The sequence below is a fragment of the Sorex araneus genome, chromosome X (assembly GCF_027595985.1).
Source record: "Sorex araneus isolate mSorAra2 chromosome X, mSorAra2.pri, whole genome shotgun sequence".
In the NCBI taxonomy this organism is placed as follows: domain Eukaryota; kingdom Metazoa; phylum Chordata; class Mammalia; order Eulipotyphla; family Soricidae; genus Sorex; species Sorex araneus.
Window position 1 is genome coordinate 56,797,318 of NC_073313.1, and position 27,248 is coordinate 56,824,565.

Sequence of the window (27,248 nt, forward strand, 5' to 3'; positions counted from 1 at the left end):
ATGAACTTCTTGGCATTAGTTGGAAAATGTAAAAGAAAATGGATGAATTTTTAGAACCTTAAAACTCCCCAGTATTAAACCAAGAAAAAGTAAAGAAGGCAAACAGGACAATTTAAAGCAAAGAAACTGAAACAGATATCAATAGTCTACCAAAACCAAAATCTCTGCTGTACATGATTTCTACCAAACTTTCACTTATGAACTATCCTTCACAAGTTATTAATTTTTTAAAAGAAACCAGAAGTATGTTAGAATTTCTAACAGATGTCTAACAAGGAGTCAATTTTCACCCTGATGCTCAAAACAAAGACATCACACCCAAAAGAAAATGAGAGACCTAAGGAGATAAGGGTCGAAGCACAAGCACTGGATAAGGAGGCATGAATTTAAAAATCTGGCACTACATGGTCCTCTGGCACCACTAGATATAATAGCCTTGTTGTTCTCTGAGTTCTGATATAATCAAGCACCACCAGTACCAAGAAGCACTATACCACAGAACCTGAGCACTAAACCATCAGATTCATACAAGTGGGTAGAGGCTTAATGGGAATGGCCCCCAGGCCCCAGCACTGCTTGTGTATGCATTCCCCCAAAATTATGGACTATATACCTAGTCAATAGGGAAGTAAAGAAATCCTCAATAAAGTATTAGCAAGCTAAATTTAACAATACATTAAAAGGACTGTGTATCATAATCCAGTGGGATTTATTCCAGGGATGCAAGGATGTTTTACATATTAAAATCAATTAGTTTAATATACCAACCACATTAAAAAAGAGAAAACTATATGATCAAATCAATAGATGAAGAAAGCTCTTAACAGGATTCAATATCCATTTAGGACAAATGCTTTTGAAAAAATGCAGATAGAAGAAACTTACCTCAACAGAGTAAAGGCCATATACAACAAACTCTAAGCTAACAACATTCAATGGTGATAAACTAAAAGCTCTTCCTCCAACATCTGGTACAATACAAGGATGTCCACTTTCACCACTATTATTGAACATAGTACTGGAATTCCTAGCCACAGCAATTAGGCAACAAAAAGAAACAAAAAGGATTCAAATTTGAAAAGAAATGAAACTATGACTATTTGCAGATGACATGATAACATACATAAAAATCCCAAAAGACTCCACCAAAAATATTGAAAAAATAAATCACTACAATTAGCTATCAGGCTAACAAAACAAGGTAAAAGATTTCACTTACAGAATTAAACAATGAACAAAAAGAGAAAATAAATTTTGAAATGCCCATCCATAATTACATCCTAAAACATCAAATACTATGGATGTGAAAGATTACATATATCAAAAACTATGTCACGGGGATGGAGCAATATCACAGTGGGTAGGGCATTTGCCTTGCACGTGGCCGAACCGGGTTCGAATCCCAGCATCCCATATGGTCCCCCAAAAACCGCCAAGAGTAATTCCTGAGTGTATGAGCCAGGAGTAACCCCTGTGCATCGCCGGGTGTGACCCAAAAACAAAACAAAACAAAACAAAACAAAACAAAAATCTATGTCACTATTAAAAGAAACAGAAGATACAAATAAATGGAAAATATGTCATGTTCATGACAAATAAGTGGAAAATATTTCATGTTCATGAATGTGAATAATTAACAATGGCTAATGTCCATCCTGCCAGAAGCATTATGAAGATTCAATGCAATACCCACCAAAACGACAATGGTATTTTTCAAAGACACAGGAAAAACATTTCTATAGTTTGTGTAGAACCAGGAACCTCCCAAAAAGCCAAAGTGATTCTGAAAAAAAAATGTGGAACTTCATTCTCCAACTGGGTATTATAAAGCTATAATAATTAAACAAGTGTGTTATAAGAATAAAAATGGATATTAAAGCCAATTAAATAAGAAACTCTGGTACATATACACAATGGAATACTATATAGCTGTCAGAAAACATGAAGTCATGAAATTTGCATATAAATGGATCAACATGGAAAGTATCACGTTGAGTGAAATGAGTAAGAAAGAAAGAGACAGTCATATGTGGAATATAATATAACTGAGAAGTACAAGCTGGCAGTGATGCAATTTCTGGCAGATATTTCTCTGGATTTAGTTACTAAAATATTAAAATACAGAAACCCAAAACCGTGAGGCCGCTAAGTGTGGTCACTGGACCTCATACCTCTTCATTCTCAGCAATGGAAAACAAATTATCAAATGCTTCCTTTTCAGCAGGTCCGACTTTAGGGGGGAGACTCTCCAAACAATAATAGCGAGTTTTGTTGAAATATTGAATGCAATCAAAGTGAAAGTAAAGCGAAATTTATCAGTTACACGGGAGGGGGGGCTGAGAGTGGGGGGGCTAGGGGTATGGGGGGACGGGATGGAGCTATACTGTGATCCTTGGTAGTGGAATACGTGCACTGGTGAAGGGATGGGTGTTCGAGCATTGTATAACTGAGACTTAAACCTGAAAACTTTGTAACTTTCCACATGGTGACTCAATAAAAAAATTTAAACAGGGGCTGGTGCAATAGCACAGCGGGTAGGGCGTTTGCCTTGAACGCGGCCGACCCGGGTTCAAATCCCAGCATCCCATATGGTCCCCTGAGCACCACCAAGGGTGATTCCTGAGTGCATGAGCCAGGAGTGACACCTTTGCATCGCTGGGTGTGACCCAAAAAGAAAAAAAAATTAAAAAAATAAAACTAAGAGTCCTTTGATAAATACTGATACACAAATATTTTATGACAAAGGAGCACAAAACCTAAATTGGAGGTAGGGAAGTCTGTTTAATAAATGGTGCTGGAAAAATTGGACTAGTTACATGTAAAAGGAATGAAATTGAACTATTATCCCGTTCTATACACAATTCAACTCAGAATGAACTAAAATAATGGAATTAATGTGAGTTTCAGCTCTACATGAGACCCAAATTCATAAAACACACAAAAGAAACATAGGTTATATACTTCATGATACTGGTGTTAGTGGCATCTTCGATGCATTAACCCCATTAGTAAGGAAAAAAGTGAGAATACATTAAAGCTATCATTAAAAGAGAAACAGGATATACTGAATGAGAGAAAATAGTCACACCATACACCTGACAAATATGTATGTCAATATCCAAGACATATAAAGGACTCACAAAACAACAAAAATATAAACATCCATATAAAGATGGGGAGAAGAGCTGAAGATATACTTCTCCAAAAAAGATATATCAATGGCCAACAGGCAGAGGAAAAATTTCTTATTATTATTTATTTTCAGGGAAATGCAAATTGAAATAATATGTCACTTTACACTGGCAACAAAAAGGCCAGAAACAACAAGCACTGTTGAAAAGAAATCCTTATTATTTTTCTTGGGAATATAAACAGCAGGAAAATCAGTATGTGTATTTGGGGGAAAAATTAGAACTACCATATGATCTAGCAATTTCACTCCTAAGTACCTATCCCAAGAACATAAAAGTACTAGTACAAAAAAGATATGAATACCTATGCTCATTATACAATATTCGCAACAGCCAAGATCTGGAAGCAACCTAAGTACCCAATAACAGATGAGTAGGCAAAGAAATTGTGGGATATATAAATAATGGACTCAGCTATAAAAAAGATAAAGTTCCGCATGCTGCAGCATGCATGGAACCAGAGGGTGTCATGCTAAGTAAGTCTGAAAGAGAATAACAAAGTTGATAACGATATCACTCACAGGTGGCATTTAAAGAAGCAAAGCAAGGGAGAAACAATATCTAAGAGTGCGAAAAGCAGTAGAGTTTGAAGACAGAATTTAAACTTAAATTTGAAGACAGTTACTTAAGAGAGGTGGGGGCTGGAAAAATAGCACACTGAATAAGGCTCTTGCCTTGCACATGGTCAACACAAGTCTGATCCCTGACATCCAATATGGTCCCCAAAGGCCACTACGAGTGATCTCTGGGCACAGAGCCAGGAGTAAGCCCTGAGAACATCTGGCCACAAAACAAAGGGGGTGGGAGTGGAAGAAGGGGCCCTCTGGATTTTCGAATAAGAATATTAGCATTCATAAATTAAGTGTGATTTGGCAATACTGTTCTAAAATATACTCTTACACTCTTGCAATCTAATTTTATCTCAATAAAATAACAAATATTTACAATCTAATAAAATAATTCCAATTTAAATGAGAGAATCTGTAAACACCTAATTTAATTGGGGTCATGAAATTGTATCTGGTGGTGCTCAGGAACAACTCCCAGCACGTTGCTTGGGGACTGCTCCCAAGAGTGCTCAGGGGACCATGCAGTGCTAGGATATGCAATGCATGTCCTTTGAGCTATTTCTTGGTCACCAAGGGCCTTTCTCTAAAAAGTACTGACGAAGTGGTCACATAAAATCACTAGACAGAGACAAGATCAGGAGCAGCCGCACAAGAAACGGCTCCTCTGCTCCTTAAAGACTATAATCTTGGAGGGCTACTAACCACTTTTGGCACCAAGTGGCTTTTTATAGAAATGCATCTAGACTGTGAACTGAGCTACAACTCCATGCCACCCCGGGAAGGAAAAGGTTTTTCTCTCTCCACCGTTTCTTTTGGGGGGTGGCAGCAGCAGCAGCAGTGGTGGCACCCACATGGCGACTGCCATCATCTTGAACCCACTACCCAGAGGTACCAGCTTGCAGTGACATAGCACGCAGGAGTTCTTGGGATGGGGGTGTTACCGGCATGCTCTCCGCCCAGACAAGATCCGAAGCAGCCGCACATGAAACTGAACTGAGCTAAATTATCAGAAATCCAAAACTGCACGGCTGCAACAGTGGCCGCGCGAGTGCATACATTCTTCATTCTCAGCAATGGAAAACAAATTATCAAATGATACCTTTTCAGCAGGTTTGATTCTTAAGGGAAAATTCTAAATAATAATAATTTTCTGTTGAAATATTGAATACATTCAAAGTATAGAGGGAATAAAGTGAAGACCATTAGCCACAGAGGTGGGGGGTGGGAGGGGGGCATACTGGGGTTCTTGGTGGTGGAACATGTGCACTGGTTAAGGGAGGGGGATCTGATCACTGAGTGACTGAGACTTGAACCTGAAAGCTTTGTAACTTTTTTCACGGTGATTTAATTTAAAAAAATAAAAATTTTAAAAAATCACAAGACAAAAATAACTCCTAAATTGTTAACTATATATGTGAGAAAATTTGCATAAATATTAGTGTTTGGGGAGCAAAAAGAAAATACAGGGGTTCAGATTCTTGTCTTGTACATGGTCATCCCCAGTTCAACATCAGTCACAACATATGATCCTGCAACCTTCGTTAAGAGTGATCTTGAGCAGAGAGTCAGTAATAAGTCCTGGGTATTCCCCTAAACCTCAAAATGCATAATGGAATATGATACATTAATTCCACTTTTGCTATTTTTCTATAGATAAATGGTTCTAACAAATAATACCTTCAGAGGACAAATGGAACAAAACAGTGGCCAGAGAGGCAGAACAAGGTTAAGATACTTAACTTACATGTAACTAAATATGGTGTGATCCCTAACACCTCATTTGGTCCCTCAAGAAATGATAGGAGTGGCTCCTGAGCACAGATGCAGGAGAAGTCACTTCTGAATATGGGCCTCAAACAAATGAAGGAGAAAAACTACTGAGGAGATAATAAAAAGGACTGGAGCACATGCTTTATGAAGACAAATTCAACAGATCCCAATATTAGGACAAATTAGATATTGGAATTATCTGATAAAAATTTTAAGACAGCTTACCATCAAAACACTTCAATGAGAAATTACAAATATTCTTGAAGCAAAATAAAAATTTAAACCTCATAAAATTTTTAAAAGGATTAGAGAAAAATTACAGAACTAAAAGTACAGACATCTGAGTAACAAATTACTTTTTAAACTAAAGTACAGTTGGCAGGAGAGATAGTACAGAAGGTTGGACTTTTGCCTTGAATGCTGCAGCAGTGGCTGTAACGCTGGTTAGTATCCCTCACAGTACATATATATGGTCTCCTTGACATCATTAATTCCTAAACACAGAGTACCTCTTGATGTGGCACACATCACCCCCAATAATAAAATTAAAAATAAAAATAATAAAATTAAAAATAAAGTACAATCATAAAATTTAAAACTCACATAATGGGCACAATAGCAAAGTATGAGAAACAAAATAAAGTGAACTTTAAAATTAATAGAAACTACACAATCTAAAAAATAATTTAGATTACAAATACCAAATAATAAAAACTATTTTTGGTTGTGATTTATTTCTTGAGATTAGAATGTAACTAAGTTTTTTATTTTTACTTCTTTCCTTTCTTTTTCCTTTTTCTTCTGTTCTCAGGGATCGCTCTTGGCAATACTTAGGGGACTATATTCTGTGCTGGGAAACAAACCAGGATCAGGCACATGCAAGACAAGCAACTTAATTCCTGATCTAACTCTTTGGATCCTTTGTTCCTTTCTTAACCCTAACAGAGTGATGACACAACGGGTAGGGCTTATGCCTCGCACGCGGCTGACCCAGGTTCGATTCCTCCGTCCCTCTCGGAAAGCCTGGCAAGCTACAGAGAGTATCCCGCCCGCACAGCAAAGTCTGGCAAGCTACCAATGGTGTATTCGATATGCCAAAAGCAGTAACAAGTCTCACAATGGAGATGTTACTGGTGTCTGCTCGAGCAAATCGATGAGCAACGGGACGACAGTGATACAGTGAACCCTAACAAGATTTTCTCTATAGGGTTAGGAGGGTACACTCTGTAGTGCTTATAGATGGAGGCTTGACCCAACCGCACTCAGATTCCAGGGTATGGGAACATTTAGTTCAAAGTATTCAAGATTGAACCGAGGGTCTAGTACATGCAAAACATGCACTATAGACACATTTCTAGCCCTTTCTAAGCTTTCATTTAAAGCAGATTATTATAATCATGAGAACAAGAAAAGGACCATAAAACATGAACTTTCTAGTAAAGGTGCTTATTCAATTGAGCACATAAAACAAGATCTTTATTAGCCTAAAACACAAAAATACTTTTTATTAAACATATGCACATAAACAAGAATAGAAGTGCCCTTCTAGTCATGACAAATTAAGCACCTAACAAATACAAATATTCCAACATATTGTTTTCAAGGTATTAATTTGAAAATACTCACCTTCTAACTAAATCTGGATTTAGAAGAGTTGCTTGATGTTCAACGCCAACTGGTTGGGACACAGGCTACAATTGGTACAGAAATAAAACCTGTTATAGTAATAGGAACTTTCAAGCTAACAATGCAATTTTCTGTATTAAAGCACTTGTTATATTTCACACTGAAACATACAAACTAAACAGCATGTCTACACTATTCAATGTCTAAATCAATATTACTATTGATATGATTACCAAAAACAAAAGTAAAGCATGTATAATATATACCACAACATCATATTTCAACGCATTAGAAAGAAAAAGGCTGCCAGAAAGGACAAAATTTGGACAATTGGTTAAATTTTAATCTGGATAATGTTAAATAATAATATATTCCAGTTAAAGTTCTTGAATTTTGACAAGAAAATGTTTCTGTCCTTATATTTCAATATTTAGGGGAATGTGAGGGTTTCATGTCTCTCCTATGCTTCAGAGGGAAAACCATGATGAAAGGATAGATGGAAAGACAGATGGATAGACTGAGCAAACACTGGTGGCTCATAATTCAGTGGTATCTTTTACCATGTCCTTTATCATATCTGACATCTGACTTCAGGGACTCTGATTCCATCTTTGCATTTTCATGGTATCTTATCACAGTGTCTGATACATTTTAGGCTTCCAATAAATGTTTGAAAAGAGAAGATGAAATAAAAGGATTATATAGGAAGAAAGGTGTGTCATAAGAAAGTTTGTGATGTAACATCAATTTTGGACATCAACCCTAAGGAAATAATTAAAAGGAAGTAAAAGGAACATTCTATAAAATCTATTTCATAGGCAGAGTTAAGTGGATCATACCTATCTCTTTATTTTCACTTATTATACATAAAAACTTGAGACAAGTTAGTTGCCTAGGAGTAGGAAAAGAGGTGAATAAGAACACTTACTACACTGTAATGTGATCATTGAAGACTAAAATTATGAAAGTAAAAACAGTGAAAACACTTAAAGTAGCAGTAAATAAAATGATTTATCATTACGGCTATTTATGAATATGATAACAAACCTGAACTATTATAATAAATATGACCAAAAATGTGTTAAATAACATTTATAGATGATTTCTCCCCCATTTTCTTACTTTATATGTTACTATATATATATTTATAATGTAATACTCTCAAAGGATAGTAAATACTAATTGTATGTCAAAATAGGTACTTTCATAAACCAGTGATGGACTCTAAACTGGTTAGATTATCAAAGATAATTTGTCAACATATACTAAAAAGTCTAAGGGCCAGAGAGATAGAACAGTGGGTACGGAACTTGCCTTGCACATGGCCAACCCAGGTTCACTCTCTGGCATATTAGATGGTCCCCCCAAGCACCACCAGAAGTAAGTCCTTAGTGCAGAGCCAGAAGAAACCCATGGTATGGCTGGGTGTGGCCCAATGCCCCCACACCCCCAAAAATCACAAATTATTGTTTATATTTTTCTTTTTCTTTTTATTGTGTAAATATTTTACGATGAAAATAACCAAACATATCACTTGTATCACCTGTTGTCCCGTTGATCTTTGATTTACTCTAAGCGGGCGCCAGTAACATCCCCATTTGTCCCTGTCACGTGCTAGTGCAGCCCAATGATATCTGCTTACTCCAGGAACAGAAAGAGCCTCAAATCGTTCATTCAGGGATTTGACGAAGAAATCTGACCATCTAGTTGGTGGGTGGCCATGAGGTCTTCGGACATCCCGTGGAATCCAGTCGGTAACAACTCTAGTCCAGCTGTCGTCTCTGAATCGCATTACATGACCGGGCCATCTCATTTTTGATGCCTTGGCAAACAAGACAGCGTCCCTGATTCTTGACTGTCGACGGAGGTCAGAACTCCGGATTCCTTCTCTCACTTGAGTGAGACGTAATACTGCTAGCATAGCTCTTTCGATTCCTCTTTGGGATACCCTAGTAGTGTTCTCGTCCTGTTTGCGTAGGGCCCAGGTCTCTGAGGCATATGTTAGTGCAGGAAGAATGGTGGACTCGAAAAAATGTGCCCAGAGTCAGAGGATCTTCGTCCTCTTAACCACTTCTTCGACACTCTTGAAGGCATTCCACGCTGCTCTCTTCCTCCTGTGCAGTTCTGGCGCCAAGTTGTTCCTCATGTTGATTTCTCGACCCAGGTACACATTAGCTGCTGCATTAGGAGATGTTTGTTCCATTGAGAGCAAGTGGAGCATCAGGGACAAGTTCGTTTTTCATGAGCATCGTCTTGTTGAGATTCGGCCTTCTGGAACTGTGAGTTACCATGGATGGTTTTGGTCGACATGATGAATTCAGACAGTCTCTTGCCCTGATCATTCCATTCTAGGCAATGGGTCCCAATGTGGAGTTCTTCAGGTGACCTTCTCGGACCTATCTTGGCATTAAAATCACCAACAATGATCTTGTAGAAGATGTGGTCTTCTTATAGAACTTCTCCAGTTCCATGTAGAACCTCTCAATTTCTTCTTCATCGTAGTCGGAAGTTGGTGCATAGACAACGAAGATAGAAACTACCCAGCCACTGCCACGCTCCAGGCCGCTCTCCAGACACTTGTGTGAACCTCATGCACGGCCCCGCAAAACCAGCAGAACTTTGCGACCTGTTCAACGAGACCTGGAAACAAGATCCTCTGTCTGCCTCCTCCAATCTCAGGCATCTGAGGGAGGGGTCAAACCCAGACGCCCGACCCTACCCAAGCCAGATAAACACCTCACTGGCCGACCAAACATATAGGAAACGTAAAAGAATTTCACAGTTAAAGCTCAATATGCACCAGATTCTTCTCAGGTTTGGATGTGACTACCTATCAAAATGTGTAAACTGAGTAGTGCCTTTTGTAAGTATAACAGAAAGTATTAGTCAAGTGAAATTCAAGATTTTGAAGATAATTCCAAATTTTCTGGCTATGCTGAATGAAGTAAACTATGTGAGCAATTACTGGAGGGACGGTTGTAACAAATGTACAATGGAGGTACCATGACACAACTGAAGAACACAAAGAAACCACTGAAGGACAGAAAATAGAACAAAGTGTTGGGGAGCATTATAAAAACCTGACAGTGTATTTTTTATTATGAATTTTCATTTTTTGTTAGTTTGCTTTTCTTTTTTTCTTTATTAAATTTTTTTATTGAATCACAGTGAGATAGACACAGGTAAAGCTGCTCATGATGTTCCATTGTATTCCATTGTGTAGATATGCTATAGTTGTTTTATCCATTCATCTGTCCTCAGGCATTCAGGTTGTTTCCAGATTCTGGTTATTGTGAGTAGTGCTGCAACGTAGGAGTGCAGATGGTGTTTCGGCAGTGTGTTTTTGTGCCCCCAGTTTATAATTCCAGGAGTGGAATTGCTGGGTCAAATGGGAGCTCAATTTCTAGTTTTTTGAAGAATGTCCGAATTGTTTTCCAAAAAGGCCAAGACCAGTAGGCATTGCCACAAACAATGAAGGAAAGTCTCTTTCTCGCACGTTTGCGCCAGGACTGGTTGCTTTTGTTCTTTTGGATGTGTGGCAGTCTCTGTGGTGTGAAATGATATCTCATCGTTGTTTTGATCTGCATCTCCCAGATGATCAGTGGAATAGAGCATTTTTTCATGTGCCTTTTGGTCATTCAAATCTCTTCATTGAGAACGTTTCTGTTCATTTCATTGCCCCATTTTCTGATGGGATTGGATGTTATTTTCTTGTAAATTTCAACCAGTGACTTGAAGATCTTTGATATTAATCCTTTATCAGAAGTGTCTTGGGTGAATAACCTTTCCCATTCCAAACGTAATCTTTGTTATCTTGGTCACTATTTCTTTTCAGGTACAGAAGCTTCTTAGTTTAATATAGTCCCATTTGTTTATCTCTGCTTCCACTTGCTTGCTCAGTGGTATTTCATCTTTGAAGATACCTGTAGCATCAATATCATACAGAGTTTTGCCTACATTTTCTTTCATTTACCTTATGAATTCAGGTCTGGTATTGAGGTCTTTAATCTATTTGGATCTTACTTTTGTACAGGGCATTAGATAAAGGTCTGAGTCCATTGTTTGCACATAGCTATTCAGTTTTGCCAGCACCACTTGAGGCTTTCCTTGCTCCACTTCATATTTCTTGTTCCCTTATCAAAGATTAAATGATAATATACTTGAGGGTGTGTGTTAGGATATTCAACCCTATTCAACTGGTCTGCTGATCTGTCTTGACCAGAAGCTTTATGGTTCTCTAAGTATAGTATCATGTCATCTGCAAACAGTGAGAGCGTGACTTCTTCCTTTCCTATCTGAATGCCCTCAATATCTTTTCCTTCCCTAACTGCTTGCCTACTGGCAAGCACTTCCAGTAATTTATTGAACAGAAGTGTTGAGAGTGAGCATGCTTGTCTTATCCCTGATCTTAGAGAGAAGGCTATTTGCTTTTACTTTTTCCCCACCGAGAATAATACTTGCTGTGAGTTTGTGGAGATGTGAAGATTTTACAAGTCATACTGTGACTTTCCTAACCAGTTCTGAGGTGCTCACTGCCATTAATTTAAATCCCCTTAATGTTGGCACTAAAAGAAATAAAGAAATTAAATTATTTCTATGTTGGTTATTCAAAGAAACAGTATTTATCTTACTGTGATTCAATTAAAAAAAAGCAGTTGGATTTGTTTACAAATTTGGCCTTATTCCCAAGCTGGCTGGCCAGAACCTGGTTTCAATTTATTTCAAAGCAAAAATCTCTGTGTCCAGTGTTACTTTGTTGATCTTAATGAATGAGGCATTTGGACTTTGTGCATTTGTAATTAAGTAAGTGCTACCTTCAAGGGTAAACTCACTGGTTATACAATACATTTAACCTAGTTTTAAGAGTTTAAAAATCAAACCTGAGTAGCACAATTAGGTTCTCAAAAATAATTTTCAATTGATTACAAAGGTCAAGTTTGACAATAAGGCGACCAATTTATCTACCCTCCTACAGAAAGCTTGTCTAAAACTTGAACTTCTACAGATGGTGAACTTTGTTTTTATTTAGTTTATTTTGCCAATAAGGCTTAGATGAGCATGGTGTTCAAACTGCTCTAACAATGAGAATACTCAATAAATTATAAACAAATATGATACAATACGTACTTAAGGCTTTATTTATATAATTAACCATAGTAAATATCATAATTTGAGTGAAAAATAAGACTATATTTATGTTATATAAAACACAAGGATGATGTCAAACTGTAAAGCTTCAATTTGCTTAAGGCAGAAGAATTTATATATATCACTGCATCACTGCATCACTGTCATCCCGTTGCTCATTGATTTGCTCGAGTGGGCACCAGTAATGTCTCCATTGTGAGACTTGTTGTTACTGTTTTGGTATACGAAAATGCCACAGGTAGCTTCCCAGGCTCTGCTGTGGGGGCGGGATACTCTTGGTCGCTTGCTGGGTTCTCAGAGAGTGGCGGAGGAATTGATCCCAGATTGGCTGCATGCAAGGCAAATGCCCTACTCGTTGTATACATTCATACATATACATCCTCTTAAGTATACATCCTCTTAACGTCAAGCTATTGATCTGTCAAAGGATTTAATTCAGCCACAATTAAAGTCAAAGAAAATCCACATAAAGTCAGAGAGTTGGGAAATAGTTCAATGGGCCAAGCAAATGTTTTGCACATAGGAATCCAAATCTTTTCCATATACGAATCACAGAATGAATTTCTCACATTACAAATGGAAATATTTGTAAGGAATGGTGCCCGAGCACCAATCTAGGAGTAGCTTGTCAACAACACCAGGTATGGCCCCCAAACAAACAAAAACCAAAACAAATTAGTGATACATACAATATACATGAATCTCATGATATGCATTTCAATGAGGTTAATATATAAAAACTTATGAAGCTACACAGTTATGATTAGAACACTTCAATCCCTGTATACTTCAACACTTGAATTCGATGTTTTAATACCCTATAGGCTTCAACAACAAAATATTTGAATACGATAACCTCTGCCATTTCAGCACACCCACCTCTATATATTAGACACTATGCTAGCTCATCAAACCTTCCAGGTAAGGATAATCTCATGGCTGACATCACTGGGGAATTTTTGGAACTAGCAGATTTCTCTCTTATCAGTTGGATCCCAGCAGACTCCACCCCGGACTTCTGCCATTTCAGCAGTTTACCTCCACATCTCAGACCGTAGCTCCTTCAAGTGGCTACTTATATCTTGAATCACTATAAATTATCCTCTCCTGTCACTGGGTGAAGAGCAGTAGGGATGGGAAAAATGCATTTCCCTGTCTAAACCCAGAAACACTAACAGTGGGCTAACTGCAAAGATTTGTGAATACCCAGCAACACAGGAGCATAGCAAACAAACTGAGAAAGCCTCATAGAGGCTCAGCAAACCCAATTAGTAAAAACAATAGCATAAAAGGCTCTATCAGTACCAAGAAACTCAAAGAGAATAACTTTAGTGATACCAGTTGAGGATGTTTAATAAGCTGGAAGATGGTATAGGCAGCTCACAAAAAAAACAAGAAAGTTTGACAGTGGAAATGAAAAAAATACAGTCATAAGTGACAGAATTGAAGAGCATGGTAGGTGACAATAAAATCTCAATGGAAAATTTAAGAAGCAAGATAACAACATATAAGGAAGAGAGTAGTAAGCTCCAAGAGAAAATACAGAAAACATATTACATTTCACATTTCTTGCTCCCTTATCAATGATTAGATGATCATGCAATTGGGGTTGTGTGTAGGGATATTACACCCTGTTCCTTTGGTCTGCGGCTCTGCCTTTGTTCCAGTACCATGCTGTTTTAATTGTTACCGCTTTGTAGTAAAGTTTAAGGTTGGGGAGGGAGATGCCTCCCATCTTCCCTTTCCCAAGAATTGTTTTAGCTTTTCGTGGGCGTTTGTTGTTCCATATGAATGTCAGGATTGCTTGATCCAATTCTTTGAAGAATTTTATGGGTATCCTTATAGGGATCCTGTTGAATCTGTATAATGCTTTGGGAAGGATTCTCATTTTGACAATGTTGATTCTCCCTATCCATGAGCAGGGGATATGTTTCCATTTCCTCATGGCCTCTTTTATTTCATGGAGTAGCATTTTATAGTTTTCTTTGTAGAGGTCCTTTACTTCCTTAGTTAAGCTGATTCCAAGGTACTTGATTTTCTGGGGCACGATTGTGAATGGGATTGCTTTTTTCATGTCCTTTTCCTCTGTCTCATTATTTGCATATAGGAAGGCCATGGACTTTTGGGTATTGATTTTAGAGCCTGCGACTTTACTGTACAAGTCTATTGTTTCTAAGAGTTTCTTGGTAGAGGCTTTAGGCTTCTTTAGATATAGTATCATATTGTCTGCGAATAGTGAAAGTTTGATTTCTTCCTTTCATATCTGGATGCCCTTAATATCTTATTCTTGCCTAACAGCTATTGCAAGTACTTCCAGTACTAATAACAGGTAACTTTTGCACACTCTTCTGCATTTTTAAGAAACGTGGAATAAAAATAATTAAAGCAAACAAGCAGGCAACTATAAAAACAAAACTAATTCCCAGATTTGGTGAAAACTATGATTGTTAGAGGGAAAAGGAGGGAAAGAGAGGGTAAATGGAAAGAATGGGTAGAGGAGTCTTGGTAAGAACATTATTGTTAGTTGCAGTAAATCCTATACACATGCAGGAGGTGCTAAACTGTAATTAAAATAAATTCCATATTATACACTAATGATAAATCAACAAAAAGGGAAAAGAATTTTTTTAAACAATGAATTATTCAAGAAGTATTTTAAAAACAGTATTTAGACTAACACCCAAGAATAGTAGCAATAAGTACCAGGAGATCTGCTCCATGGCTAGGAAGCTAGCCTCACATGCTGGGGGATAGAAATGGGAACACCAACTAAAGAGTGGTGGAGGATCCACTCGGGATGGGAGAGACGGGTTGAAAGCAAACTATAAATTGTACACGATAGCCACCCAGTACCTCCATTGCAAACCACAACACTCAAAAGGAGAGAGAGAACAAAAAGGAATTCCCTGTCACAGGGGTGGGGGGACAGGATGGGGGTGGGAGGGACCCTGGGGACATCGAAGGAGGAGAATGGGCACTGGTAGAGGGACTGGTACTAGAGAAATGTATGACTGTAACACAAGCACGAAATTCTGTAACTGTACCTTCACGGTGACTCATTAATAAACAAAAATAAATATAAACAAACAAACAAACAAATATATAAAATTGAATTAAAAGACAAAAAAACCCAAAACACAGTATTTAAAAAAGTATTTTCACTTAAGTAATAAAAATACCCATTTTAGAGTTGGGTATGACCAAAAAAGAAAAAAAAATACTCATGTTAGTTCTGAGAGATAGTACAGGGAATAAGATATCACTTTCATGTGGCTGACCCCGGTTCAATGCTGGCAACTACAGTTCCTGTGAAACGATACCATAACTGACCTCTGAGAACAGAGAGAGGAACAGCCCCTGAGAACTACCAGGTTTGGCACCAAATCCCCATCCCACACCAAAATCACCCATTCACCCATACTGTTTCATGCTAAATTAAGTGAATCTGAAAGTAAAAAGAAAAACGACAGGTGATCTTGCCTATGTAGAGAGTATAGAGAAACAAGGAAAGAGATTAAATAATCACTAATCAAAACAAATCCTAAAACAGGATCATTAGTAATAAGTAATAAATAATAAGTAATTCAATTTTAATTTTTTATAAAAATTATAAAATAATATGTAATTGTAAAAATAAAATAAGTAATAAGTAAAAAATAAAGTAAAACCAAAAATTACCCATATTAACATATAAAATATAGAGATTAATGCTTCAGAATAGAAATCTAAAGCCAGTCTGATTTTTGATTCTGTTTTTCTCCTAAGTATTTCAGTGGTGTTCTTTATTCTCATAAGCAAAATTTTTTCATATATATATTTTTTCTGCAAGTTTTTTTGTTGTTGTTGTTCTTCCTTTGGGTTTTCTCCTGGTTTTGCGCTTAGGTATTATTTCTGGTGAGATCAAAGACCATAGTAGGTGGCAGGAATCGAACCTCGGTTCTCAGAGGTCAGTGTACAAGGCATCATCCTTGCCTGCTGCAATATCGCTTTGGCCTCTGCATAATATTTTTTCTATTAATCTCTAGAGATTAATGCTTCAGAATAGAAATCTAAAGCCAGTCTGGCTTTTGATTCTGTTTTTCTCCTAAGTATTTATCAGTGGTGTTCTTTATTCTCATAAGCAAAATTCTTTCATATATATATATATATTTTATATGGAGGGAAGGGTCTTTGATCATTGTGTGATTGTAATCCAATCATGAAAGCTTGTAAATATCTCATGGTGATTCAATAATTTTTTTAAAAATAAAATACAAAATAAGAAAAATTAAAACACTAGAAGTCATATCATGGTCCTAATGATGGATGCTGTGGATAGAGACACAATACTGCAAGCAGCAAGGTCAAGAAGAAAATCACATGCAAAGGAGCCCCCCTGAGATTTACAGCAGACCTAACAGAGGAAACCCTCCAAGCCCGAAGGCAATGTTGGTACATAGTGAAAAAACTAAATGAAATGAAGGCCTAACCAAGAATATTTTATCCGGCTAAACTCTCACTCAAACTCAAAGGAACGATAAAACACTTAATAACTACCTCAAAAACCCTGCGGAGGTCATACTAGTATATGACAGGATAGATTTTAGGTTGAAAAAGAAGGGACAGTGAAGGCCATTTTCTATTTATCAAAGGATATGTACAACAAGAAGAAATCACACTCCTGAACGTATATGGACCTAATGAGGGACCAGCTAAATATTTTAAAAAAAAACTGCTAACAGATTTTAAGGAGGACATTGTTAGCAATATAGTAGTAATCAGAGACTTCAACACCACTTTATCACCCATGAATAGGTCAACCAGAATAAAACACACCAAGGAAACACTGGTTTTGAAGGAAAAAATAGAAGAGAGAGGACTAATAGATCAATACAGGGCTTTACACCCCCAAAAAGAAAGAATACACATTTTTTTCCAGTGCACATGGAACATTTTCCAAAATAGGCCACGTGCTGGGTCACAAAACACATCTCAACATCTCAATAGAATGTGAGTAAGATAGAATTTGTATAGAAATTATATCAACTATCTTTTCAGATCACGATACACTGGAGATAGAAGTTAATCACACAAAGATGCAGAAACCCAAATCAAACCATGGAAACTGAACAAATCAATGTTGAACAATGAATGGGTCCCAAAGGAAATCAAGGAAGAATCAAAAGATACTTGGAAACAAATGAGAAAGAAAACATGAGCTACTAGAACCCATGGGATGCAGATAAAGCTGTGGTAAGGGGACTATTTATAGTATTGCAAGCATTTCTCAGGAAAGAAGAAAGGGCCCACTTAGATGACTTGACTTCACAGCTCAAGGTCTTAGAAAAGGACCAACAACAATAGCCCAAAGCAGGCAAAGGAAAGAAATAACAAAACTTAGAGCAGAAATTAATGACATAGAACCCCAAAAAAACAATCCAAAAGATCAGTGAAACCAAGAGCTGGTTCTTTGAGAAAATAAACAAGATTGATAAACCACTAGCAAGACTCACAGAGAGAGAGAGAGAGAGAGAGAGAAAGAGAGAGAGAGAGAACCCTAATAAACCAAAACAGAAATGAAAAGGGGTACATTACAACAGAATCCAATGAAATTCAAAAGATCATGAGACTACTTTGAAAGTCTTTATGCAACGAAACAAGAGAACCTAGAAGAAATGGATAAATTCCAGGATTCCTATAATCTCCCAAGATTGAACAAGAAGACTTGGAATACTGAATAAACCCATTAATATCTAGAGAAAATGTCTTCCCAAAAACAAAAGCCCAGGTCAAGATGGATTTACGAGCTAATTCTTTCAAACATTTGAAGAGGACCTTTGTTGTCAGTTCTTCTCAAGCTTTTCCAGGAAATTGAAGAAACAGAAACTCTCCCAGACAGTTTCTATGAGACACATAACTCCCTATTACCAAAATCAAACAAAAACACCACTAACAAAGAAAACTATAGGCCAATATCCCTGCTGAACACGGATGCAAAGATCCTCAACAAAACATTAGCAAATAGAATCTAACAATTCATCAAAAAGATCATATACCATGACCAAGTGGGATTCATCCCAGAGATGCAAGGATGATTTAATATTCGGAAATCAATCAACATAATCCATCATATCAACAAAAGAAAAGATAAAAACCATATGATCACATCAATAGATGCAGAGAAAGCATTTGACAAGATCTAGTACCTGTTTATATAAAAACTCTCACCAAAATGGGTTTTGAAGGAACCTTCCTCAAAATAGTCAAAGCATCTACCACAAACGTATAGCAAATATTATCCTCAATGGGGAAAAACTAAAGGCCTTTCCACTAAGATCAGAGACAAGACAAGGTTGCCCACTCTCACCACTTCTGTTCAATATAGTACTGGAAGTACTTGCGATTAGGCAAGAAAAAGATATTAACAGCATCCAGTTAGGAAAGGAAGAAATCAAGCTGTCACGATTCGCTGGTGATATGATACTATATTTAGAGAACCCTAAATCCTCTACCAAGAAACTCCTAGAAACAATAGACTTGTAGAGTAAAGTTGCGGGCTATAAAATCAATAGCCAAAAGTTCATGGCTTTTCTATAATTTTGTATAGAAATTATCTAAAATAATTTGAAATATTTTAATATTTAGAAAGAGGAAAGTGACATGAAAAAAGCAATCCCATTCACAATCATGTCCCAGAAAGTCAAGTACCTTGGAATCAGTTCAGCTAAGGAGGTGAAAGACCTATATAAAGAAAACTACAAAATGCTACTCCAAGAAATAAAAGAGGACATCAGGAAATTGAAACATATCCCCTGCTCATGGATTGGGAGAATTAACATTGTCAAAATGGCAATATTCCCCAAAGCATTATACAGATTCAATGAGATCCCTATAAGGATACCCATGAAATTCTTGAAAGAAATGGAACAAACACTCCTGTAATTCATATGGAACAGCAAAACCCCACGAATAGCTAAAACAATGTTTGGGGAAAAGAAGATGGGAGGCATCCCCCTCCTCAATCTCAAACTCTACTACAAAGCAGTAACAATTAAAAATAGTATGGTAGTGGAACAAAGGCAGAGCCGCAGACCAACAGAACAGGGTGGAATATCCTTACACACAACCCCAATATTATGAACATCTAATCATTGATAAGGGAGCAAGAAATGTGAAGTGGAGCAAGGATAGCCTCTTTAACAAATGGTGCTGGCATAACTGAAAAACCACATGCAAAAACATCGGCTTAGACCTCGACGTGACACCATGCACAAAAGTCAGATCCAAATGGATTAAACACCACAACATCAGACCATAATCAATTAGGTACACTGAAGACAAGGATGGTAAAACTCTCCACGATATTGAAGAGAAAGGTATCTTCAAAGATGACATGCCACTGACCAACCAAGTAGAAACAGAGATAAACAAATGGGACTATATTAATCTAAGAAGTTTCTGCACCTCAAGAGATACAGTGACCAAAATACAAAGACAGTCTATAGAATGGGAAAGGATAGTCACCCAATACCCATCTGATAAGGGGTTGATATCAAGGGTTTATAAGGTATTGGTTGAACTCTACAAGAAGAAAACATCCAACCCCATCAGAAAATGGGGCAATGAAATAAACAGAAACATCGCAAAAAGGCACATGAAAAAGTGCTCTTCATCACTAATCATCAGGGAGTTGCAGATCAAAACAAAAATGAGGTATCATCTCACACCACAGAAACTGGCCCACATCAAAAAAGAACAAAAGCAAACGGTGCTGGTAGGGATGTGGCGAGAAAGGGACTCTCCTTTACTGCTGGTGGGAATGCCGACTGTTCAGCCCTTTTGGAAAACAGTATGTACACTTCCCAAAAAATTAGAAATTGAGCTCCCATTTGACCCAGAAATACTACTTCTGGGAATATATCCTGGAGAGGCAAAAAGATATAGTCGAAATGACATCTGTACTTGTATGTTCATTGCAGCACTGTTGACAATAGCCAGAATCTGGAAAAAACCCTAGTGCGCGAGAAAAGATGACTGGTTAAAGAAACTGGTACATCTACACAATGGAATACTATGGAGATATTATAAAAGATGAAGTCATGAACTTTGCATATAAGTGGATCAACATGGGAACTATCATGCTAAGTCAGAAAGAGAGAGACAGACATAGAAGAATTGCACTCCTCTGCGGAATATAAAATAACAGAATGAGAGACTAACACCCAAGAATAGTAGAAATAAGTACCAGGAGGTTTGCTCCATGGCTTGGAAGCCGACCGCACATGCTAGGGGAAAAGGCAGCCCAAATAGAGAAGGGAACACCAAGTAAAGAGGTTCTGGAGGATCTGCTCGGGATGGGAGATGCAGGCTGAAAGTAGATTATAGACCGAACACGATGGCCACTCAATACCTCTACTGCAAACCACAACATTCAAAAGGAGAGACAGCAAAAGGGAATGCCCTGCCACAAATGCTGGGGAGGGTGGGGTGGTGGTGGGAGGGATATTGGGATCATTGGTGTTGGAGAATGGGTACTGATGGAGGGATGGGTACTTGATCATTGTATATCTGAAACTCAAGCACAAAAGTTTGTAAGTCTACAACTGTATCACACGGTGTTTCACTAGTAAATTTTTTTTAAAAAATCAATAATTGGAGGGCTTAGGACATAGTACGCTAGTTATGGTGATTGCCTTACATTACGGGGGAACCCGCACAACATTCAAAAATTAACACATGAGACCACATAAAATTAAAGAGCTTCAGCATGGCAAAATTAACATGGCCTAATTCTATAAGACCACTAACTGAACAGTGAAAATATTTGCATTCAACACATCAGATAAAGGTTTCATATATAGGATATTTAAAGTACTCACAAAGATCAACATCAAAAATTAAAAGCCCTATCAAAAAGAGTCAAGAGAACTGGTCCACAGTTTGAAGGAAACTTGCTCCAAGTACATGTGTGTGTTGTGGAGAGAGCACTTGGAATTGAGAAGGAACACCTATGCCAATGATAGTTGGAGACTAGCCTCTGGACGACAAATGAGAGCTGAAAGGAGGTAAAGGGATATACATGATACCTTTCAGTATCTATATTGCAAACCATAATGCCCCAAAGGAAAGAGAGAGCAAGAGAGAGAGAGAGAGAAGTAAATTACCTGTCACAGAGACAGGCTGGCAGGGTGACAGGAATGAATTTGGGGACAAAAGTGGTTGAAATGTACATTGGTGAAGGGACAGATGTTGGAACATTGTATGACTAAAATCCAATCACGATCAACTCTGCAATTGTATCCCACAGTGATTCATTTTTTTTAAAAAAAAAGAAACCTTAGTGCATGTGATACTCCAAGTCATCACCACAACATCAATGACAATAATAAAAGGAAGGAAGGCAATGGATAAAATAAAAATATTAATAAAGAATTTACACATAACACAGAATGAGTATGTACAATAATAAAAAAAATTAGGAATAGCTTTAATAATATCAATCCCCCCTGCTAAAAACTAGTTTACCGTTTCTTTAATACCCTGTAACAGCAACCATTTTCATTCTACTTACCTCTTAAATTTAGGATGTGAACTGTGCAGCTATTATGGTCAGTTATTTTGTAGAGAATAAGATAAATCTAAAAAGCTCCCATTACTTCAACATCTTCAATATTCCTACTAATTTACATTATTAAAGTGAGAAGGCTAAACAATGGTGATATAAATCAATCCAATGACTAGTGTCTTGATCATTACCAGTTTAAACATTATTAAATAATGTGTCTCTTTCCACATTGTTCAGCAAACACAGTCAATAATTTTCCTTCAATTAATTGAACAGAAATACAACATTGTGGACCAGAGAGATAGTACTATCGGTAAGGACCATGCCTTCCATTGGCTGACCAGTGTTCACTCCTTGGAGCCCGATATGGTTCTCTGAGCACAGCCAGGAGTGACTCCTGAGCACAGAGCCAGGAGTAAGCACCAGGAACTTTCAGATATGGCCAAAAATAAACAAACAAAAACAGAAAAAAAATAAGATACAACTTTAAGCATCATGTTTAATGCAAATATTTTCATTTAATGAGATAAAATTGTTTTTAAAGAAAATTACAGTGAAGATGAAATGGTATGACACTATTCTACACACATACACACAATATTAATTCCCTAACTGTAAGTTTAGAATGCCTCTGAGGAACTGGAAATACAGTACAAAAGGTAGGGTGTTTGCATTGCACGTGGCTAACCTAGATTTGATCTCTGACGTTCCATATGGTCACCTGAGTACTTCCAGTAGGGATTCCTGACTTTAGAGCCAGGTGTAAGCCCTATGCACTGCTGAGTGTTGCCAAAAAAATCACCAAAAAAAGAATGTCTCTGAAACTAGTTATATACTATATCAAAACCTACCAGAATAAACTTGTTGATTGTTTTAATCATATTCATACACAGTAAGCTGGATAAGCTTAACATGAAAAATATTTTTGTAATTAATTTCAACGGGCTGGAAAGATAGTACAGTGGGTAGGGCACTTGACTGACCTGGGATGGATCTATGGCATCCCATATGGTCACCCCCAGTACTATCAGCAGTAATTTCTGAGTGCAAATCCAGGAGTTATACCGGAACATCAATGGGTGTAGCCAAAACAAAACACAAATAACATCAACATTCTACACAAGAGTCTACCCTTCATAAAGTGTTGTACGATCTTGAAAGCATTGCAAGAAAACAATGTGATTTGAGAGAGACAAGTAAACATCACAAAGACACTAATAATTACAAATATCTATAGTGATTATTTTCATGGGACTTAAACACACTACCATTAGAATTAAAATCACTAAGACTTAACTGTAAATAATTCACTGATTAAGAAGCTAGAGTTGAAATTTAGAGCTATTCTACTGAGATTATCTACAGAACTAGAAAAATAAGAAATACTAATAAGAATCACAGCTTTAGAGTAAGCATATAGAAATACAACTTCCATATACTAGTACATAAATTCATCCATGAAAACAGTACCTTGTAAGACTTTACTGACTCTTACTACATTAACAGTTTGAAATCAAAGTGGGATATGGAGGTAGTTGGGAGGGGATGCAAAGACAATGGAGGGAAGCAGACACTCTAGTTAAATGTGTGGTAATGGAACACTTTATGCCAGAAAGCCTATTATTAACAGTTTTGTATCTCACAATGCTTCAACTTTTTTCTAAGTCTGAAATCTGGCCAATCTTGTCACTACTCTTAAAAATAATATAAACAAACCCTCTTGTCCTATCTGTCACTCTTATATTATTTGCAACAAAACCACTAAGCTACTTTCACGTATAATGTTAATCTATATTATTCATGCATATAAAATGCAGAAACTGAATTAGTATCATGACAATTTATACATCTGCCCTGATACTCTATAAAGCAACAGAAACACTTTTTTTTTTTTTTTTTTTTTTTTTTTTGCTTTTTGGGTCACACCCGGCGATGCACAGGGGTTACTCCTGGCTCTGCACTCAGGAATCACCCCTGGCGGTGCTCAGGGGACCATATGGGATGCTGGGATTTGAACCCGGGTCGGCCGCTTGCAAGGCAAACACCCTACCCGCAGCAACAGAAACACTTTTTAAAAATAGAATAGTCACTACATCCCAGAAAACTAAGACTACAAATTCACAACCCTTGAATATTGAATTTCAGTAGGAACAGAAACCGATAATAAATCATATCCACAGGGTTGAAAATCATCTATAAGAGCCAAAGTTTCAAATACATAATTCAAGAAAAATGCCACAATGCTAGGAGTATTTTGGGAAAGCAACAATCTATTCAATGAATATCAGAAGAATGAGGTGGCAATGGAACTCTTATGTGAAAGATTCAACAGAAAGCAATTAGGCAATCCTATTGCACTCATGTACCCAACCTCTTGTTGTGCAAATGGCAAGCAGTAAGAGATTTCCCTCAAAAGTGAAAATGAAATATAGGTGACTACCAAAGAAAACATGCTCTTTCTATATAACCTGTTTCTCCTTCACAAGGACTGTATAAAGACAGGCGTACTATAAACCAGTGTTTCCCCAAGTGGGCCACACCATGTCCATATCTCCCAAAAAGTTTCAGGGGTCTAGAAGAAATCCCAAGTGCAAATATGAGGGTGCCTTCCATTTATATGCTTAAAACAGATTTTCCTTGGAGACATATAGTAATTTTGTTTCTCAGAGGGGTGCCCCTTTTAAATTAGGTCAAGCAAATTTGGGTAAGTCAGCTGTAAACAAAATCAGGCAGGTGATTTAAATAAAAAGACTAGAAAAAAACAAGAATAAAAAAACTGTAAGAAAAGCCAAATTCAACAGCTTGTCTTTAGAACAATAAATTACAGGAATGTTGTTTTTTTAGAGGGACAAAAGAACTGGTCCAAGGTATGAAGCTTGCCACAAAGGGGGAGGCAGTGCTGTCAGAATAGAGAAGGGACCTCTATGACAATGACAGTTGAAAATGATCACTCTAGACATGAACTGGGTGCTGAAAGGAAGTAAAGTGATATACATGATACCTTTTTAATAACAGTATTCCAAACCACATTGCCTAAAAGGAATAAAGGGGAAAAAAAGCATAAGAAAAATGTCTGTCATAGAGGCCTACTGAGATAAGGAGACGGCTAGAGGGAAACTGGAGATATCGGGGGCAGGAAATTACAATGGTAAAGGGATGCTGGAACATTTTATGACTGAAACTCAATCATCTTCAACTTTGTAACTGTATCTCATGGCGACTCAATTTAAAAAGTTATAAAAAAACCTAAATGGATGTTTTAAATTATTATGTAGGTACCATTATCTTGGCATTTGCGAAAAATGCCGAGAGTGGGAAAGCCACAAACAGACACTGTCATTGGAAACTCTCAATCTCATTCGCCAATGTGGTTTGGCGTGAGCCTCAGGCAACCACAAGCTAACGTCCGAGCTCACAAAGCTGTGCAGAGATGCGATAAAGGAAGACCTCAAAGAGAGAAGAGCAGCAGTGTTGGCTGATGCAGCAGAAGCCGGGAAAAGTATTCTCAACGCTCACCTGTCCTTCACCAACAACAAGACCAAGATGACTGCCCTCCGACGTCCTGATGGATCTATCACATCTTCCAGAAGGGCAATGGAGAGGATTATTCACGACTTCTACTCCAATCTCTTTGATAGCCACGTCCACCTTCCCACATACCAAATCCCACAGGATGGATATGTCTTTACAAACATCATTCCTTCCGAAATCCAACATGCCATTTCATTGGTAAAAATGCATACAGCACCCGATCCAGACAAGGTCAGACCCGAACACCTGAAGAATCTGCCACCAGTACTCATCAATACACTGGCTCAGCACCTCACATGCTATCTGTCCGAAAGCAAGGTACCGTCCCAAAGGAAAACCAGTAGACCATTCTGTTGTACAAGAAGGGAGACATCCACGACATCTGCAACTATCTCACAATCTGCCTGTTAACCATCGTCTACAAGTTGTTCACTCGAGTCATCCAGAATAGAATAGGTAGAACACTAGACAAAGGACAACCATGCAAGCAAGCCTGGTTCCAAAAAGGATTCAGCATGATTTACCATATTCACACGTGACCAAACTCACCGAAATTTTTCGAGAGTTCAAAATGCTTCTCTGTCTAACGTCCATCAATTTAAAGAAGGCCTTCAATTCTGTTGAGACTAAAGCAGTCATCGAAGCCCTCACCAAACAGGGCGTTCAAACTCAGTACATCAAGATCCTCCACCAGCTGTATTACGGATTCACCACCCGGATCTCACCATCCGGATCTCACCATTCTACAAGGAAGTGATCATTGACGTAAAGAGAGGGGTTCAGCAGGGTGATACCATTTCACAGAAACTCTTCAGTGCCACCCTTGAGAACATCATGCAAGGAATGGAAAGTGTTGAAAGGTTGGACTGCAGCTGAATCTCAGCAAAACGATGTTCATGAAAAACGAACTAGTCCCTGATGTTCCATTTGCTCTCAATGGAACGAACATCTCCGAATGCAGCAGCTATGTGTATGTGGGTCGAGAACTCAACATGAGGACCAACTTGGTGCCCGAACTGTGCAGGAGGAAGAGAACAGTGTGGAACACCTTTAAGAGAGTCGAAGAAGTGGTTAAGAGGACGAAGAACCTCCAGCTCCGGGCACATCTCTTCCACTCCAATGTTTTTCCTGCACTAATATATACCTCGGAGACCTGGGCCCTACGCAAACAGAATAAGAAGGCTATTTGGCTATCCCAAAGAGGAATAGAAAGAGCTATGCTAGGAGTATCACATTTCACTCATGTGAGAGAAGGAATCTGGAGGTCCGAACTCTGTCGACTGTCAAGAATCAGGGATGCTATCTCACTTGCCAAGGCGTCAAAAATCAGATGGACCGGACACGTAATGCGATTCAGAGACGACCGCTGGACTAGAGCTGTTACCTACTGGATTCCACGGGAAGTCAAAAGACCTCATGGCCGCCCACCAACGAGATGGTCAGACTTCTTCATCAAAACCCTGAATGAACGATTTGAGGCTGTTCCTTTTCCTGGAGCGAGCAGATATCATTGGGCTACACTAGCACGTGACAGGGACAAATGGAGACTTTACTAGTGCCTGTTCGAGCAAATCAAAGATCAACAGGATGAAAAGTGATATAAGTGATTTCTGTCACTGTCACTGTCATCCCATTGCTAATCGATTTGTTCGAGTGGGCACCAGTAACGTCTCTCATTGTGAGACTTATTGTTACTGTTTTTGGCATATGTAATACGCCACGGGTAGCTTCCAAGGCTCTGCCATGCAGGCTCGATACTCTTGGTAGCTTGCCAGATAGGCGGAGGAATCGAAGACGGGTCGGCCGTGTGAAAGGCGAATGCCCTATCCCTGTGCTATCACTCCAGCCCACAAGTGATTTAGGCATCAT

General features: G+C 37.9%; 1 protein-coding gene across 1 annotated transcript in view; it reads right to left on the bottom strand.

Moving 5' to 3' along the window:
• The window catches only part of FAM120C (family with sequence similarity 120C), a 432,369-nt gene that overhangs the window by 285,940 nt on the left and 119,181 nt on the right, over positions 1-27,248 (bottom strand). Inside the window, exon 11 of the mRNA XM_055123233.1 lies at positions 7,157-7,221. Within this exon, the coding sequence (XP_054979208.1) occupies positions 7,157-7,221 (65 nt within the window). The remainder of the gene's footprint in view (positions 1-7,156; positions 7,222-27,248) is intronic.